Source organism: Grampus griseus, assembly GCF_964374135.1.
Source record: "Grampus griseus genome assembly, chromosome: X".
Lineage (NCBI taxonomy): Eukaryota > Metazoa > Chordata > Mammalia > Artiodactyla > Delphinidae > Grampus > Grampus griseus.
Window position 1 is genome coordinate 38,479,694 of NC_138999.1, and position 20,613 is coordinate 38,500,306.

General features: G+C 42.7%; 1 protein-coding gene across 1 annotated transcript; it reads right to left on the reverse strand.

Moving 5' to 3' along the window:
* Positions 1 to 8,057: 8,057 nt before the first annotated feature.
* NDP (norrin cystine knot growth factor NDP) lies at positions 8,058 to 19,882 on the reverse strand (the record flags this gene model as incomplete). The annotated part of the gene is made up of 2 exons (XM_082681068.1): positions 8,058 to 8,285; positions 19,709 to 19,882. The coding sequence occupies 2 exons, from the start codon at positions 19,880 to 19,882 to the stop codon at positions 8,058 to 8,060; spliced, it is 402 nt and encodes a 133-aa protein (XP_082537194.1).
* Between the last annotated feature and the right edge of the window lie 731 nt (positions 19,883 to 20,613).

Sequence of the window (20,613 nt, forward strand, 5' to 3'; positions counted from 1 at the left end):
AAAATGATTTACGTGGCTCACATTACAGCTTCAGTCATATAGAATTGTAATTTTCCAATTTTAATTGGATATTCTACTCTTTGCTCAAATCCAATATTTGCAACAAAAGTTTCTGGCTCTGGGTAAATGACTGCTGTTTTGGCAAAATAGAAATTAATGCAAAAGATAGATGATTTAGATATATTAAGCTGTGCTAATCAATAATTGTGCTGTTTTGGGAAAATGTATAAATTGTGATAATCCGTAGTTGTACTATTCTGGAAAAGTAGAAATTAATGTAAGGAATAAATGATTTGGATGCGTTAATTTGTACTATTTAATATAATCCTCCCTTGCTTGTGGTGGAACATATAGTCCCTGACTCTCTGGTGTCCTTAAATTTAAATTTAAATTTAACCAAAAATGTGCCTTCATGAAGTTCTTCCAGCAGGCCACTACTCAGAACATACTTCAGAATAGGCTCGTTAACTCACAGCTGCAAGAGTTATTATTAAAGGGGGGTGTGAAGCAGGGGGAGAGAAGACAGGGTTTTTGAGCATAATTGAATGATGGGAGGAAGAGAAGGCTGTACATTATTTTAGAATAAATTAATTTCCCAGAAAAATATTTTAAAACTTGCACATTTCATTGCTTTAGTTGTTTTCATCTAAGCCTGATTCATGCATGGAGGAGGGCAAATAAAATGATCTAATAAGTGTCTTCTGTCACTAGAATGAATGTAATTTTAAGGCAGAATACACAAACTGAAAATTAAGTTGTAAAATAACAACCAGTTCTGATTTATTTCTACCAATTTAGTACTATAACCTTAAAAATGAAAACTTTTTATCGTATAGTAATATAACAAGAAATGTTAAAAATGCATAAATTTTTGCTGGGGAAAATTATGGATAAGAATAATGTTCGGCTTAACCAAAGCTCTATTAGAGAAGTTACAACTTGTTTGAACTCTGAATGCATAATGCAAATGGTTGCTAATACTCATGAGTGCTACTCAGTGCCAGGCATGGTTCTGGGTTTCTACATATCATGTATTAACTCATTTAATCCTCATAATAGAACCATGAAGTCTATACATAGACTCATCCTATCTTACAGATGGGAAATCCAAGGCACAGAAAGGCCCAATAGCTTGCCCAGGAGTCACATGGCTAATAAACAGCTGAGCAAGGGTGTGAATTCAGGCAGCCTGGCCCCAGAGTTCATGCTCTTAACATGCAGTGATACGTGTGTTGAGCACTATGAATTAGCGGGTAAAAGTGGGCAAACAGTTATTAAGAAAGCCTTAGAATGTTGGTTTCAACAACAATAATGAAAAATTCATTTTCATGGTTCATGAGAGACTGTCATGCAAGAAGAATCAAGAATAGAGCACTGGCCAATGGCGTGAGCATTGGTTGAAAAGTCAGGAGACACAACATCAAAAACATCTATAGAATAAGAGAGTTGGATGACATGCCTTCCATGTTCCTTTTTCGGACCAATGATTCCGTTAGCTATGGTTTCTCATGGCTTCTTCCAATGACAGTTACCTAAAAAGTCATGAATCACAAATGAAGCTGTGTAGTTTAATAAGGGCAGGCAAAGGATACTGTTCCTATGTGAAGAGGAAATAATTGGATGGTAGTGTTATAGAAAAAACACACTGCTGGTGTAGAACAAAATTGAAGAGGACACATTGTTAAGAATTTAGTTACTTAAAACCATATGCAGGGGGCTTCCCTGGTGGCACAGTGGTTAGGAATCCAACTGCCAATGCAGGGGACACAGGTTCGAGCCCTGCTCCAGGAAGATCCCACATGCTGCGGAGCAATTAAGCCCTTGTGCCACAACTACTGAGCCTGCGCTCTAGAGCCCGCGAGCCCCAACTACTGAAGCCCATGCGCCTAGAGTCCGTGCTCCACAACAAGAGAAGCCACCACAGTGAGAAGCCCACGTAGTGCAACGAAGAGTAGCCCCTGCTCTCCGCAACTACAGAAAGCCCACGCACAGCAGTGAAGACCCAACACAGCCAAAAATAATAAATAAATAAATAAATAAATAACCCAAATCATATGCAGGGTTTGGAATGTCAACTCTTAGAAGGAAAGATCTTTGCCTCTTTAAGTTTATTTCCACTGCACATATGCATGGACAGTTACTTTATATACACTTTGCGATTATGATGGCAATATTAGGTTTGGTGATCATTTTGAAGATAATGAAGAATTCTAGGATACCAAAAGAGAAAGTCCGAGTGATTAGAAACCATAAGAATTTATTCATACTATCTGTGAAGTGGGGATAATATTAACCTCAAGGTCTGTTGGGAGGATTAAATGAGATAAAGCAGAGAAAAGTGCTAAGCACAATGCCTGCTTCATTACACTCTGTTAATCAAGGTTAAAAATGATGATGATGGGGCTTCCCTGGTGGCGCAGTGGTTGAGAGTCCGCCTGCCAATGCAGGGGACACGGGTTCGTGCCCCGGTCTGGGAAGATCCCACATGCCACGGAGCGGCTGGGCCTGTGAGCCATGGCCACTGAGCCTGCGCATCCGGAGCCTGTGCTCCGCCGCAATGGGAGAGGCCACAACAGTGAGAGGCCCGCGTACCGCAAAAAAAAAAAAAAAAAAAAAAATGATGATGATGCCGATGACGACAGTGATGAGGGCAACCATGATGATGACAATGACATGCCACACAAGTCAAACTGCTCCAAGGGAGCCATGTCTAACTCTGAACAATTTTACAATAAACCATTTAATTTACCATGTATGTGTAACACTAGGATATTGAAGCTATTCAAAAGATGACAGCCAAATACAAAAGGGTTTTAAACTCACAAGCACAGCTTTGGTTTCATATATAATTTGAAACGTATTTATTTTCTGCAGAAGTTTGTATTTGAATAGTACATTCTCTAAAGTTCTATTGGGTCAAGGCCCTGTATGCTTTGTGTCAACAAGCTCTTTGCATTCTGGAATCGTAGTTTACTAATGACAACTGACAGATACCAACACAAGATGGTTTGGTGGTCTTTTCCTTCTGTCTTCAATCTTTAGAAAAAAGAAAAAGAAGGTGTTTGGGAATCGCAAAGAAAGCACAGACTTTAAGATCAGAAGACAACCTCTGGTTTCTTATCCCTGAGATTTTTGTAATAATTAACTTACCTCATAAGGATGAGATACCATCTGTGCAAGTGCTGTACCAATATAATGTTATTATAGAAAGTCATAACTCCTTACTTTTAAAATGGCCACCTTAAAACCAAGCACACAAGATTGCCGGCTTTGTGGGTTATCTCTGTATGTCACCAGTGCACTTATCATAGTCATCTCTCACCCTCTCTAGGTTGTGCACATATGAAAATCAAAGTTATGGCTTTTTCACCACAGTATCTCCAGCATTTAGCATTCTAGTTGACACATAGTAGGTGCTGGTACATATGTTTAAGCTATGCATTTAGAGGAAGCAGAAACATTGATTTGAACCCTAAATATTCTTGGCCACTTAAGAAGACAAGATGGCGTAGATGTAATCGCTTCCTTTTACAGGTCAATAAAATATGTAAAAGTTACTGTTGCAGGTTTGGTTCCCAAGAGTCAGAGGCTGAGATGGAACTTGCGATGCAGGGTATTTATTAGGGATCAGCACCTGTGGAACACAAGGAGGGAAGCAAGTGCGGGCAGGAAGAGAGGTAGAGCTGACACGCCTTGGCCAACCCAGTTGGATGGCTCTGGAGAGAGAATTGCCCGCTAGAATTGTCTTTCATCAGACTAAGATAGCCAGCCTCTTATTACCCTACCTACATATCAGTCACTGAATGTGAGAGCCACCCCTGGAAGAGTATGCCCTTGGGCAAGGTGACTCTGCAGCTGAGGCAGACCTGGAAAGGATTGACAGCTGAGGCAACAAATCCTTCCCTGGTGCATGCATGTCCATGTTCACCATAGTCGCCAGATTTTAAATGTTCTGTCTACCACGTGAGAAGACGGCATTAATATTTGAGGGCACAGCGTGTCTTTAATCAATGAGAAATTTGGAATTACATTCATAATTGAGTTAAAGAAATTACCCACGTTTTCATAGATTTATGGTAGAATATACCAAAATATTTCATTAATATAGCGAAGACTTGCGGGCAAACATTGATTTGTTGGCATATGATGTCATTTTCTCATGAACTATTGTCCGTCAGCAAGTAGTTGCTGGGTACCTGTTAGCACACTGAAACAGGCTTAGTAATGCCTGTTTCAATGTGCAAATAGTCCTCCTGTGGTGTAATGATACAGCTATGGGCAGAACCTCTCTTCCCAGATCCAAACCTCTCCATTATTCTAACTCTGGAAGGGAATGGGCTTGTCTGTCTACCAGGATGTGGCTCTGCCCTGGGGTCATGAAGAAGGCAGCAGAAGCAGGATATGGCTTCCCTTTCCCATCTAAGCCTTCCCAAACCCCTTTCCCCCAGGCATTTGGCATGCCATCTTGGGTAGCTCTCTTGCTCAAGTGTGTATGTTTCAGCGGGGCCTGAAGAAGTGACCAAAAGCAAATCTGTACCTTAATTTCTCCAACGTCACAAAGAAGAAATCAACTTCCTCAAACAGTTCCCCAGTCATAATGTGTAGGCATCCTGTTCTACCTAATACAAAATAATGTGTTGAGTGGATTAGCAAACACTTGAGTTTAGCAGAAAGCCAGCTGCTATTTCCTCAGGACCAGGCGTGGTTGATTTGTCCTTCATTCTAAACTTCTGGGGAAAGTTCAGGAGGTTACATGAATAAAACCGAAGTGATTGGTCTGAGAAACTGAGATCCCAAGAAAATCCGTTCAGCCCATAAACTTCTCCATTTTCCACTATACTATTAACTCATTATTATTAAATGCTTATGAATTATGAGGGCAAGATCAGTTTACAAGAGGCTTGCCCTGCACCATTGCGGATTATCACACAGAGTTTTAAGATGTAAGCTACTGAGATTATAAGGTATTTTAATTTCCCTTTATTCATGCAGAGCAAATGGGGAAGACATTCCTTAGGCATTCCACGAGTAGTGTTTTTAAATGATCAATGTTTTCATTTGGTTCTCTCTCAATCCTTAGGGGTAGACATTAACATAAGGCTAAATATGTTTAATTTTTGAAAGATATAATGCAAATTCCATAGTAACTTAATATCCAATAATGTCTAAATTCTCTCAGTTCCCAGGGCTATTTTTAGGTCTTTAGGAAAACTATAACTCTTTTTCCTCCTTCTCAGCCTTGATATGCCCCCATTAAATTTTTTTCTAAAATAAATTTATTTACTTATTTTTGGCTGCTTTGGGTCTTCGTTGCTGGGCGCGGGCTTTCTCTAGTTGTGGTGAGCAGGGGCTACTCTTCGTTGCAGTGCGTGGGCTTCTCATTGCGGTGGCTTCTCTTGTTGCGGAGCACGGGCTCTAGGCGCATGGGCTTCAGTAGTTGTGGCTCGTGGGCTCAGTAGTTGTGGCTCACGGGCTCTAGAGCGCAGGTTCAGTAGTTGTGGTGCATGGGCTTAGCTGCTCCGCGGCACGTGGGATCTTCCTGGACCAGGGGATCAAACCCGTGTCCCCTGCATTGGCAGGCAGATTCTCAACCACTGCGTCATCAGGGAAGCCCTGCCCCCATTAAATTTTACTCTCTCTCACTGTACTCTTTTCCAGCCCATTCACCATAATCAGCATGCAAGATCCTGAGAAAAGCGGGGCTCCTTTCACTGGCAAGGGGAAGGGAAGAACCCATGGCTGCAGAGAGCAGGAAGTCTGGGTTCCAGTTCCAAAGCCAAGATGACGTGTGTGACTCTGGGCAAGTTCCTGGATTTCTGCAGGTCTACATTTGCTCATCTATTTAGTGAGAGAGGAGAATGGAAGCTTTTTAATGGCCCTCCCAATGCCACCATTCTATGATTCTCTAATGTTCCAAGCATATTCTACTTTTTGCCATGGGGGAAACTTTGACAATAGACCACATAAAAGAATTTGAAGGGAACACTTTCTATGGCTTCAAGAGAATTTGGAACATAATGACTCATATAACTGCCCCCTCCAATCCCAAATTGGTAGTAAGGAAATAAAGACTGGAGTTTGGGACATATGACTCTCAAAGCAAATTGAGTTTTCAAAGCCAGGAAGAGATATTTTAAGGCTAGAAGTATTATTTTCGCTTTTCGATTAGTGACATGAAAGAATAGCTATAAATGTGACCAGCAGTTAATACTTTCATTATTGGTTAAGAACTATAACCATTTAACTTTAGGTAGTAAATTTAATTCTTTTTTTATAGCAAAATTTCTCTTCATGTAATGGTCCAAATTACCATTTCACATTTGCCTTCAGAATGGGGAGAACTTCCAATTTAGTGGACTGGCTGGCTCTGTCACTATGAAGGTTAAGATCAAGGTCAAGGTTTAATAGTATTAGTTTCATTGTGTTCCAAAGCCACAGATATAAATTTAATCCCAGAGATGATGGTGTGTGAATTAATTTCCCACAGGTTGGCTGTACTAACAGTGGGGTGCACCATCACCTCTGGTGAACCAAGACAGCATGGTGTCAAGGTTGCCTTGGAAACTGAGTTGCCAGTCTGGGTTAGTGTTGAGATGCCTGCAGTGGATATAGCACTATGCTAGCACCATGAGTATTCTTGTAAATGCTCATGCGTACCATTGGCCCTGGATCACTGGACGGTCAATGACACAGAAACCATTGTTTGTGAGCTATTTGTTTTCCTTCTGGTTCTTCAGACTTCATTTATGGATACTTATTTTCTTCCGAGAATAGTGGCTAAGGGAGCCAGAATGCATCAGATTTTGTGCTCATTCAGCAAGCTAAATTCTGAGACTAAAGGCCACATTTCATAAGCCACCCCCCCCACCCTAGTACATTGATTTCAAAAAAATGCCTCCACCGTGCATTCTGAAACCCGATCTCCCTCTATTTCTGGATCCCCCACACACACCATAGGGGATGCGCTGTAGTAGGATGTTGAGTAGGAAAAAACAATCCTTACACCGTCAAAATTTTGAAGATACTCTCTTTTTATTTCAAAACATGGGAATAACTCAAATTTTGAGCCTCAAGGACCAAAATATATTTGAACCAAATGTTCAGAAGATGAGCCAGGCCACCATTTTCGGCAGCAAGCTTCCCATGGACAGGTGGATATTAGAGAATGATGCCCATGACATGGCTAAAGCTATAGCACACCCACAAATAGATTCGTACTTGGTTGTCTAATTTGCATGCATGAATATAAAGCATTCTCCATGCCACTAGTACATATATGCCTTTTTCAAAGTCAGTGCAGGATCCGTATTTGTGCAGGTCTTTAAAAGTCTGCTCCCTTACAACATGTTAACATAATTTATCTGAGAGAGCCTCAAGATGACAATTCTTTAAGCCACTTTTACTTCCCCAAAGTCATTTCTGAATAATAATGATGGCTATCAGGAGTTCCAGCATCACATAGGAGAATCTGTTTGTTAGTGATTTTAATGTCAGTTAGCTTGGCTGTGAATGAACCTGGCTAAACATATCCACATGCTCGGTGCCTGGAATTTGAAATTGGTAACCTTTAGCAACAATGGCAACCTTAGACCAAATGACAAGATAAAAGAAAAAAAAAAGAAGAAAAAAAAAAAAGCCAGAGGATGTCCCAGAAAGAATTGGGCTTTCCTGCTTTCCAAAGCAAATGCTTCCCTAATCTGCGCCAAACAGTGACAGCCTGACCCACTCTTGCATGGGGGCCTACTTTTCCCACTAATGCTGAATTGTTGGAAACCCAAACAGCATTCAGCGCCAAGGGGGAAATTGCCTGAATCTGAAAAGGAACCAAAAGAAATTGTACCAGGGAAAGGAGATGGGAATGGAAAACAAGTTCCCAGAGTATCTCTGTCAACAAGCATGTAGAGTCTTTATTACTAGAATACGCAGAATCCCGTGGGAATTGCTACATATTTTTTTTTTTGCCTTAACTCTTCCCTTGCCAGTCCTTCCCTGGCTGGTTGAACTGTTTCAGCGAGGGGGAGGGACTGTCCCATCCAGAAGCCACTCAACAGCAGGCCTCAGGAGCTGCACTCCTCGCAGTGACAGGAGAGGATGTACCGGTAGGTGGCCGTGAGTCGCATGCCCCCAGAGCAGCGCAGCCTCAGTGCCTTCAGTTTGGACGTCTGGGGCCGGCAGCAGTGACAGGAGGAACGGAAGGGCTGCTTGAGGACAGTGCTGAAGGAGACCAAGGGCTCGGAGCGTGACGCCTGGCTGCAGTGCCCCTCGCACCGGGCCAGGAGTACCATCTGGGGAGAGAAGAGAAGTGGTTACCCCCACTGGGGAAGCCCAAACTTTAGCCAGGTCCCACAGCATCCTTTAAAAGGCCCTAACACTCCTGGCTGGATGAGTTCCTGCTGGAGAAGACCAGTGGCTCTCAACCCTGGTCACACATTGGAATCACCTGGCAAATTTGCTTTTATTTTATTTTTTCCCTAATTTTAAAGTTTACTTTAAAAATGTAAATGTCTCTCAATATTTAACAGGTAAAGAAAATATGATATTGGTTTATTTCATGTGGTTGTTATATTTTATTTTTATTTTCCAAGTAATACCGCTTAAGAATATTTATACACCTACTTTTAAGTCCACAGTTTAGCACTCTTATTTGTATGGCTTTAAAAGTTATAGCACAAGATCTTTACAGTAAGGATTGGGGAAAAAAGATTCATTCAAAATGAAGCCTGATATAATATAAACATGTTTTTCTCTGTACTTTATTTTAAATACATTAATTTTTAAATGATGCTCATCCTTTTTTTCATCTGGTGGTAAAATACGAGTGCAAATTTTTATCAAGATAAAGTTTACCACGGATATAAATGAATTTTTCCAGTTGAAAATGGCCCTTCAGCTGCCATTAAATGAAATTTCCCAACTTAAGTGAAAAAGAATTGGTAGCTGTCATTATAAGCAAAAATATAAAGTACTATAGCATCACCTACATTGCTGCAAATTCGCTTTTAAAATGTCAACACCCAGGTCCCATCTCGGACCAAGTGAATTAAAATCCTTTGGAGTTGAGCCCAGGCTTTCGTGGTTTTCCAAGCTCTTTAGGTGATTCCAAAGTGCGCTGAGGGTTTAGAACCACTGGACACGGCCCACCACCACGATGTGCAAATAAAAACCAAAGAACAAAAGAAATTTCTACTGACAGGTGGTAGTCTACCGTTGGACCCATGCCAGTTCTCTTAGTCTGAAAATGTAGAAAGTCTTTCCAAATTACCATCAGGGGGTAAATAAAGAATGACTACAGAGAAAAGGAATTTGCTACGTGCAGAGAATTACTAGAGAAAAGGAATATGGTTTCTGAAGCAGAAAAAGAGGATAACTAAGTGATATTTAGGAAGAAATATTCTGGGCACCACAACTTGAAACAAGAGAGTGAAATAGAAAAAGGGTATGTTTTGGGACCTGGAATCACACTTCTGGGCTTATACGCTGAAGGATCCTGAGATTTGTGCAATTGAGTTTTCAGTCATTTAGGGCAAATACTAGGATGCATTCCTTCTGACCACCTCCATTCCCAAATGTAGGTTAGGATGATGATAAAGCTTGGGTTGAAGTAGCAGAGGTTGCATGTTCTTTATAGTGGCTCTTAATGTGACTTTAGTAAACAGATCCTTTAAGGATCTGGTGCGAACTACCAAAGTTACCGCCCAAACAGTGGACATAAGCACACACTTTATATTTTGCATATAGATTAAAGGGATGGAGCAGAGGCTCATTTATGCATCCCATACATAAATGGTTTCTTGGGAGTGGCAGTCATGGGGGGGTAGGGTGGGCAGCTTGATTCATTAAGCTATACAACCCTATACATTGAGGCACAGAAGGTGGGGGAAACCTGAGGTTATTGGTGTATGTTTATGTGGGAGGGTCTTCCTTGGTGAGCTTCATATTAAGCGATAGCGAAAAAGTTGCCCTATAATTCCAGAACCCACAACAAGAACATAAAAAGTAGAACTACTCAAATAAAAGATTAAAAGATACATAAATATGCATGAAACTGTTTGACATTTACCTCATGGTATTTTAGGAATTAGCAATTATTATTGAAACTCACCAGCTATTAAGTCTGATATCATCCTATAGGACAGAATTTAATGCCCGAGAATTAAAAGAAGGAAATGGCCTGCCCACCTTTCCAAAAGGAAGAGAAGATGACTTCTGGTAATTATAGATCATTAACATCATTATCTGAAAAGATGCTGGGATGAATCCAACAATCTCTTAACAACCAACAAGACAATATGAGATATTAGGAAACGACTAGCAGGGCTTGGTGAAGAATAAGTTGGACTAGGCCTACTGATTTATTTTCTCTGAGAGGCCACAGAGGCAGGGAGAAAATGGCAGCTGTAAGTCATTTTGATTTTATTAACGCTTCAATTCTATCCTGCCTGCCCTTCACATTGATACGGAAAACAGACGTGATCTGAAATGGGTTTTGAGCGATTTTGCCATAGGTCTATATTACACAGGCCAGTTCTTGGTGCCCGCCCCATCTCTCTAATGAGAGAGAGAGTTTGAGGTCTTCCCAGTCCCTTCTCACCCTTGCTAGTGTGTGGGAATAGTTCCTTGACATCTCACTTTGGAGTCATGTTAAATTTGCTCATCTCTAATCTGGATTATCTATTAGGCAGATTAAGCAGTTCTTCAAAGAATCACCTCCCCAAATGGAGTCTTTAGAGATTCAGTTTCAGTCTGGATGGGTATAGCTAACCTGTGCCAACAGACTTCATTCAGAAGGGCAGAGACGTAGCAGTGCATCGTACCCAAATGATACACGTACAGGTGAACCAAATGCTGACCTTGAATGACCAGGCAACTCGCACTGTCCATAATATGACCAAGTCAGCAATCTAGGGCCATTTGTAGAACTAACCTAATAGTGATTTCACTAAAAGTCTTCAAGGTCTCAAGCTCTGCCTTCAGCTCATCCTGAAGGACAAGGACTCCAGCACTGAAGACTCTGGGGCCACCTCCAACGGGTCCCTCTTCCTCAGGAGCTGGACTTTCTGGGCAAGGAGAATGCAGAGACATGTACAATAAACACCTTCAGTGGCTGCCACCAGCCTTCAGAATAAAATCCAAAATCCTGAACAGGCATTAAGGCCCTCCATGACCTGGATTTCACATATCTTTCCAATCTCACTAACAACTATTCTCATTCTCATCACCCACTCTCTATTTGGATCAAGCTTAACTACTTAGGAGTCCATGGAACTGCCCTGAATTTCCCTGCCTCTTGCCTTTGCCTTTCCTCTCTCAGGAATGTCCTTTTCTCCTGGCTGTACTTAATGAAATACCAACTATCCTCCATTACCAAATTCAAATGCCCTCTCCTCCAAGAAGACACCATGAAATGATTATCTGGCCCTTGACGTTCTCAACATACATGCAAATCCCCTCTCTGGGAGATTCCCAGTACAGCTGACCCTTGAATAACATGGGAAGTCAAGGGCACCAACCTTCCGTGTATTCCAAAATCTGCATATAATTTACACTTGCCCATCCCTATCTGCGGTTCCACATCCGAGGGTTCAACCAGCCACAGATCGTGTACTGTGGTAATATTTCCTATTGAAAAAAAATCCGCATGTAAGTGGACCCGTGCAGTTCAAAGCCATGTTGTTCAAAGTTCAACTGTATATAGATTCCATCTCTATCTAGCCCCGTTTTGTGTGTGTGTGTTACAGGAGTCAAGCAGGGAGTTTGGAAGATAAAGATCCATGAATGAGTGTCGTTAGGAATGGAAGGTATAAATACCTGCTTCCCAGATTCACTCTTTTTTTAAAAAATGTATCCATACATATATATGAATCATTTTTTAAATTAATTAATTAATTTATTTATCTTTGGCTGCGTTGGGTCTTCGTTGCTGCACACGGGCTTTCTCTAGTTGGGGCGAGCGGGGGCTACTCTTCATTGCAGTGCGTGGGATTCTCACTGCGGTGGCTTCTCTTGTTGCGGAGCATGGGCTCTAGGCACGCAGGCTCAGTAGTTGTGGCTCGTGGGCTCTAGAGCGCAGGCTCAGTAGTTGTGGCACAAAGGCTTAAATTGCTCCACGGCATGTGGGATCTTCCTGGAGCAGGGGTCGAACCAGTGTCCCCTGCATCGGCAGGTGGACTCCCAACCACTGCGCCACCAGGGAAGTCCCCAGATTCACTCTAGCTATTCACATTTTAGTCTTGGCCACGCCTCACCTGTATTATGGATTTAATGAACAACTTCTGACCTCTTCCAGACCAGAGCTTCTCAAACTGTAATGTGCATGTAAGTCAGCTGAGGATCTTGTTAAAATGCAGATTGTGCTTGACTAGTTCTGAGTGAGGCCAGAGATTCTGCGTTTCTTGTAAGATTCTGGTTGATGGTACTGCTGTGCTAACATCCACACTTTGAGCAGCAAGGCTCTGGACCCGTTAAAGTTTGAGAGGCTCCGCTCTAGACGCATCACTAGATAGTGATCATTTTGCTAATAATAATGATGACAGCTAACATTTCTTGAGCGCTTACAACATTTAATCTCAGTTAATTTTCATAACAATCCTATGTGAAAGGTACTATTATTATCTGTACTGTTATTACAGATGAGGAAACTGAGGCTTTAGAGAATTTGAGTAAATTGCCCAAACTCACATATCTGGTAAAACGCAACGCTGAAATCAAACCCAGATCTGTCTAAAACCAAACCCCTGGCCTAAGCCACTATAATATCCTGCTTCTTGATATTAAGATGCTTTCCTGAGGCATGTGCCAACTCACACCCTACTCTAATCTTCTTTGACCTGCCTCTGGGAGTTGTAACCACATCATAACCACACAAGTCTGACCTTTTCCTTATGGGCTTGTTGGGACACATCATCACCACCTCCAAACTTAAGCAGAGCTGAATCTTCTAAGGACCATGGCAGTCCTAAATAATATCTCCTCCACTGTCAAGACCCTCGCCCGTTGCTCCATCCCCCAGGGATTTGAGGACTCCCAGGGATTCCCAGCAGTTCATTGGATGATACCACATACTCTCTAACTCCTTAACCAATTCATCCTTCAGTTCAATAAAACTTTGACACCTTCAGACATCTGTTCACCTGCCGTAACACATTGGCCCCCAGTTTATGGTCAATGCACATTCCTCATACGTGGGTGACTTGGCTGTATTTTATTAACTGCTCTGCATTTTGCACTGAGCTTAACTGCTCTTAATGAAGAGCATACACACTACTCCACTATCAAATCCAGAAATGAATTTTTTTGGACAAAGAACCCACATGGAGCTGCACCACTAGAAGAGTGTGTTCTCAATAGGTGGTTATTGCTCATACAAACTTCTATTGACTTTTCACGGCTCAGGTGGGTGACAGATACATGTCATCTGCTTTTGGTCCAGTTTAATTTTTGCTATCTTATGTTCCCCCCCAACAACTCTGTTGATGCTAGGAAGCTAGGCAACTTCTCCAGCAGACCCTTTGTATCCCCCCAACCTTGGAGTCACTTGGCTCCAGCTGGATGTGATACCTAGTTCCTTCTAATATGAACAGAGCTGCTGGGTTCAGGGTATTTGCTCAAGGATAGACTCTTTCACGTTCAATCTGATTTCCATGTGCTGAGGCTAAGAGTAATGGAAGGTCCTTGGGTAACAATTAAGGAATAGTAATGATGATGCTATGTAACATGTATTGAACGTTTACTAGGCTCCAGGCACTGTGCCAAGCCCTTCACAGGCAAGTTAATACTTAACAACTGTTTCAAAAGGTAAACTCTCCCCACTTTACAAATTAAGAAATTCAAAGGCAGAGGTTAAGTTACCAGCCTGAAGTCACATAGCTGTACGATGGAGGACCAGGATTCTGAACCGAGACAGCAGATTCCTGAGCTCTCTCTCCGAACCACGGTGCTATACTATTAGGCCATGAGCGTCAGCCTTTCAAGCCTTCGAGTTTCATAAGATGCTAAAGTCAGTCAAGGGCAAGTTCAGGCTACACTGTGAGGGTTGTAGCCAGCTGTGATTCCTGGGTCCAGACCAAGGACTGCACCCGGAGACCTCAGGCTCCTGCTGTCTCTGGTGACCTACCACAGTTCTTAGACAGTTAGGCCTTTTGCTGCAATACACAACTGTCTTCTGAATGAGAGAAAATCCAAACACAGATGGTTTTCATCACCCCTTGTTGAAAGACTTGCCATCTCCAAAGCCACTTTCCTTTCCTGTCACGTGGAGCCCCTGTGAATTCCTGGCTCAGGCCATGGTCTCCATCAATATCAGAATAAAGACCCACCTGTCCCATCCTAGAATAGAGTTTTGGCTGTGGTACCTCAATCGAGTGAGAAACATATTTTGCCTTTTTCTCAACAGTGAATACTGTGCATCCCTTATTCCACGGCACCCCTTGAAGCACCCCCCCTTTCTCCTCAGGAACATGATTCACCTCTGCTTCTCCCATTCCTCACTTCCCCAGCACCCTCAATAAATGACTGCTCAGCTCATCTCCAGAGAGCCAGGTCAACCTCCAGCTAGAATCCGGTCCCTTCACTCTGGTTACAACTCATACTGACCTGAAGAGACCTTTGCACACAGAATGCTTCCCTTCCCTCTCTCCTCCATTTACTTGTAAGCATTATGAGGGCAAAAACGTAGTCTCTGTTTTCTTCTACGTTTGTGCCTCAACTGCCCACCACGGTATACATTTGTTCCTTTTTTAAAAAATATCAAGTCGGGCTTCCCTGGTGGCGCGGTGGTTGAGGGTCCGCCTGCCGATGCAGGGACACGGGTTCGTACCCCGGTCCGGGAAGATCCCACGTGCCGCGGAGCGGCTGGGCCCGTGAGCCATGGTCGCTGAGCCTGCGCGTCCGGAGCCTGTGCTGCGCAACGGGAGAGGCCACAACAGTGAGAGGCCCGCGTACCGCAAAAAAAAAAAAAAAAAAAAAAAAAATCAAGTCATATCTGCCCACTAGTCAACTGTGTTATAAACTCAATACTCCCGACTCCCCTCGTTTCTCCTACCATGCTGTGAGCTTCGGGGGCAGATGGCTTGAGGATCCTAAGCAGCTCCTCTCAACCCTGAGGCTCAGCCCTGCGCCTGACAGGTCCCCTCTCCTCAGGGACTTTCCCCAGGCTTTGTGCCCCGACCCCTCTTCCTCCTTCTCTTTCGGGGCCACCCCTCTAGCTGCTCCTGTGGCCCTTCAGGGTTCAGACAACCGTATGCCTTGGCTCTTCGCTCTCCTGGCTCGGGGCCACCCTCTCCTACTTCTCACCCAACTCAGACTTCACAGGCCTGCCCAGCTGGCTCGCTTTCCCAGTCTCGGTTCCTGAAAACCCCTCCTTGGCCTGAATCCAGAATGCACCCCCTCCAATCCCTCCTTCCTCCGCTCACGTGGGAAGGGAGGTCAGACGGCAGGATCTGTTTCTCTCTGACTTTGATCCCCCCTTTTAGCACCCAGCACAGTGGCTTACATTTACTTTGCCCTCCTGCGTGCTCCCCCAGCCCTGCCAGGTTTCTGTGTTTAACAAGAACCTCAGTGAGGTTCATTTTCCTAATCCTTTAAGGCTATAGGAGATCCCAATAGTTATTGAGGTTTCAGTGGTTGACTAAAATAGAAAAGTGAGTCTAAACACCTGTCCACTTTATAACTTCATCATCAAGCTCATACTATCATCTATTAATGTCTATTATATGCCGAACGCCAGGCTGGATGTGTTACAAATATTATCACCAATACCCATACCCACACTTTTAGGGAGACAGCATTAGCTCCATTTCACGTGGGAAGAAACTGAGGCACTAAAGAATGACTACACTTCCCCCTAAGTCACCCATTTGGCCAACTGTGGAGCTGGAATTTGAAACCAGGTCTCTCTCACTTCAAAGCCTGGGATCTCAGTTCCCTTGAAGATTCCCCAGATATCTCATTTCCACTAACCACTGACTCTTTGCTTGTTTGCTCTACCACCTTTACTAAAAAATTCAGTGAAGATTGTCAATGAAGCTGCCGCTCTTCAATCTTTTGTACCCACTCCTAGGAGCTGTTACCAATGAAAGCCACCAGGCGCATCCTAATCTGTGGCCACACTGACCTCCTTCGTGGACCACTGTGGCCAGTCTTTTCTGCCTGACTCCATCTCAGCACTTTCCTGAATTGCTGGGAGATGGGAGAAAGGTCCCCGGGTCTGGCCAGATGCAAGTTCAGATAGTCTCATGGAAGGCTCCCAGAAAAGCTTTCACTACTATTTTTATTTTTCTACAAAGATTGCTGAGTGTAAATCATCATTTTCAACAGACTGGGAGTTGAGCCTGGACTTCTAAATAGCGGCTCCCATTTGCAGCAACATGAATGGACCTAGAGATTATCATATTAAGTGACGTAAGTCAGAAAGAGAAAGACAAATGTCATATGATATCACTTATATGTGGAATCTTAAATACGACAAATGAACACATCTACGAAAACAGGAACAGACTCAGATACAAGAACAGACTTGTGGTAGCCAAGGGGGAGGAGGCTGGGGGAGGGAAGGATTGGGAGTTTGGGGTTAGCAGAGGCAAACCATTATATATAGAATGGATAAACAACAAGGTCCTGCTGTATAGCACAGGGAACTATATTCAATATCCTGTGACAAACCATAGTGGAAAAGAATATATATATATATATATATATCTGAGTCACTTTGCCGTACAGAAGAAATTAACACAACATTGTAAATCAACTATACTTCAATAAATTTTTTTGAAAATCATAATAAAAAATAAATGATGGCCCCTACATTCTATTTGCATTCCTCCAATAGGAAGAGCCAAGTGAAAGATGAATGAATTGAATGAAATATGAATTGAAAGGTGCGTGCTCTGAGGCAGACATTGCCACTCCTGGGCTAAATGACATCGAACAATCTACTTAATTCTTCTTTCAGGTTTCAGTTTTCCTTACCAATAAAACGGGAATGATAACGCTTTCCATCACAGGTTTGTCAGCAACGATTAGATCATATAGTATGAGGTGCCTGACACCTATTAGGTGTTCAAGCAGATGCTCTCCCTTCCCTGAGCCTGGGTCACATTCTCCCCTTTATCTGTCTTCCCGAGACCAGACACTGGATAAATGGGAGTCAGGAAGCATTAACAACTGACAGGCAAACAGTAGTAAATAATGGGCTTTGAATCTCACGTTGAGGGGAGAAGTTCTGCAGAGAGGAAAAATCTACCCTAGTCTCCTCTTTGCAAAAACCCCCATTGGTTGTTTTTGAGACACAGGCTACATGTTTTATATCCCAAGTCTGTAAAGATGAACAATTTTTCTAAGTGAAACCCATTAGAGAGAAAACCAGCCTGAGTCTGTGAGAGTTAAGAATTATAGAATATCTCAAAATGAAAAACAGTTTTTGTTCCCGGATACATAGAGAAAATCTAATCCAGAAAAGGTCTGGGTAGTTGAGATTCTGCCAGGCATATTTTATGGCCAAGGAAGAAAGGTTTATAATTGCAAGCACCATTTACATAAAACTATTGCTATATTTGGGATAGTTTGGGATGTTTGAAAACAGATTGTTCCCATGAAATTACAAACATTTCTCTACAATCACAATTTTGCTCTATTTATCATGGTATTCTGGAAGAAACAGAGGTGAACAAAGGTAAACTAAAGTCTGTTTGTAGGACTCATGCTCAAGCACTGTGAGTTTGTTGGGTTTGAGTTAAGGCTATATCTTCTTTGACCTTTCCTTAACTAATGTGATAATTGCTAAGGCGCTCCTCCATCTTTTCATCAAATCTTTCCAGGTTGTTCTTTAGTTTTCAGAGATGCTCCAATTTTCCTGTTCCTTCCTATCATCACATGAACACTTTCTTTGAAATAATTTTATTTCCTTTCTTTTTTAAACATTTTATTTATTTTTGGCCAGGCCACACGGCATGTGGGGTATTAGTTCCCCGACCAGGGATCAAACCTGTGCCCCCTGCACTCGAAGTGAAGTGTGGAGTCTTTTTTTTCTTTTTTTTTTTTTTGAAGTGAGGCGTCTTAACCACTGGGCCGCCAGGGAAGTGACTGAAATAATTTTTTTTTTTTTTTTTTTTTTTTTTGCGGTACGCGGGTCTCTCACTGTTGTGGCCTCTCTCTTTGCAGGGCACAGGCTCCGGACGCACAGGCTCAGCGGCCATGGCTCACAGGCCCAGCCACTCCGCGGCATGTGGGATCTTCCCGGACTGGGGCACGAACCCGTGTCCCCTGCATCGGCAGGCGGACTCTCAACCACTGCGCCACCAGGGAAGCCTGAAATAATTTTATTTCCTTTCTTTTTTTAAAGAATCATGATTATGGAGGACAACTCAGCAGAAGGAGAAATCATCCGTGGAATAAGAAACACTATATATGAGTGCTCTCTATAGGGCGAGTGGAGGAGAAACTAATAATTGATCTAGTCAACCTTACCTCAGGCCTACAGTTTCTGAGCAATCAGTTGGAAAAACATGTCCTATCTTTTTTTCTCAATTTGTTTTATATTTTTTCCTAAGAAGGGATTGCAGGCTTGCAAACATTTATCTATTTACTCTTTTTTTTCTTTTTTTGGTTCGACAAGTACAAATAAGAGCCAGGAAGTTTGGGTTAAAGTGAGTTAACCCAAATTCTGATCTCCCAAAACTAAAACAAGCCATCATCATTGAGCTATAATCAGAGAAGTTATGGAAATTTTAAAGGCAGACAGAAGTCGTAATGTTTTTAAATGGAGGGTAGAGCCATTAACTTACATGGTCTCAAGTTCAGTGGTTGATATTACCAAAACTTCTTAATTATACTGGTAATTTAAAAAAATATTTGCCATATGAGAATATATAAGTGGTTTTAGTCTCAGGACTGGAAGTGAAAATCTCTGAGGTTGGGCTAAACAAATTCTTATTTACCAAATGTGGGCAAATTTCATTCGTGTGACTGGGGGCAGTGAGAGTCGTGAGAAGTCTCCTTCCGAGTCTATTTTTCCCTACTGTGTGCCTCCCTTCTGGGTGGTTCAGGTGGCGGGCCACTCTTGGTGGCCTTTGAAGTATAGTATTCCTTCATACACCCCGTCTCAACACTGAGACATCACTTTTGCCTGTGCCAAAAGACACACAACCTACTCCAGACAAGAATGACGTGGATATCAAGGTAAAAATGATAACTTATCAAAATGTCATTTCTGTTTTGAAACCATTTTAACATAAACATGGCAGGTAGAGAAAGGCATGGACCAGGAAACACTTTGAAGAGCGCCCCCCCCCAAGAAGTACGTTTTACTGCTCAATCATATTTCTTGTATTTCCTTCCCCTTTATTGCTGGTGGAGATAGAAAGAGTTACGATAACCTGTAGACGCCATTTTCTTTCTTGAAAAAGGACACCACTGCTCATCATTTTCACAGCCAGGGATGAAACACACCCTTCCAACCTTGTGCCTAGCAACAATTTTATTGTGAGAAACTTCCAGCCTTTCTTAGTGACTTTGAGAAGCTGGCTGGGTGTGTACATGGTCAATTAGGCAGCTTTACTGACAAAAGTTCAAAGCACGGTGGGAAACCCTAAAAGGATGATTCTCTGGCAAGCCCTGTGGGTCAGCCATATAGTTCTCTGTCCCTTGTCAAAGGAATAGGGCTTCTCTCCTGTTTCTGGGAGTAAGGCTACTCTCACAGAGATCTCGAGCTTACCTTGGAGCTACACTTGTACAACGGGTGACTGATAGAATCGACATAGTGGTGCCTCATGCAGCGTCGAGGATCGGAGTCCATCATGAATGAGCTGTCTGTTTTGCTGTCTGTATCTCCCATCAGCGCCAGCAGGGAGAGCATAGAAAAGGATGCAGCTAGTACATGATTTCTCATTGTTGTAAGGGAAAACTTCTCAAGAGGAACAGCAGAGGGAGGCAAAGGACTAAAAATTGGAAATGCCTTCACCTCCTAGGCTCCAGTTCCCTTCAAGGAAAGGGCAGGATCTGGTTGGAGCTTTCTGGTTGTCATCGTCCTTTGTATGCCGGAGTTTCGTCTTACTGTTTGCACTCGCAATCCATCATCACTGTATCTGATGCACAGCTGGAATGAAAACAGAAATTATTTTCCCCAGAAACGTTTACCCAGAAAAACTAATGGAACCCTGGAGGTAATCGAGTAGAATTTTTCCATGTCATTTTGAGTGGAGAGTATTGGTTTCTAGAGTGTCATTAGCATAAGCTATCATCCATTTCACACCCCTCCCCCATAGCTTATGGTACATATTTATAATCATTTGGAGGTGTACACAGTGGTTTAATGGAAGCACTTGTTGACTTTAATTGCTGGAGGATAGTTTGACCCCATAGTCAAGTGGTTCTGGCCAGAGCATAACTCGATTGGGTGCTTTCATCCTTATCCCTGGCTGGTGGGGACGAGAGGGTCTATTCAGTAAGCTTTGATGTCAATGTCAGCTTACAGGGCTAGAGAGAAGGCAGGTCAGCACTAACAAGCACACGCCACGTCCCACAGGAAGGAAGTACATTTTCCACGTCCAAGTCCAACCCACCCATCCACCTAGTTTTCCACTTCTATGCTCTGGGCTTATCCTGTTTTTGTGTGAAGCC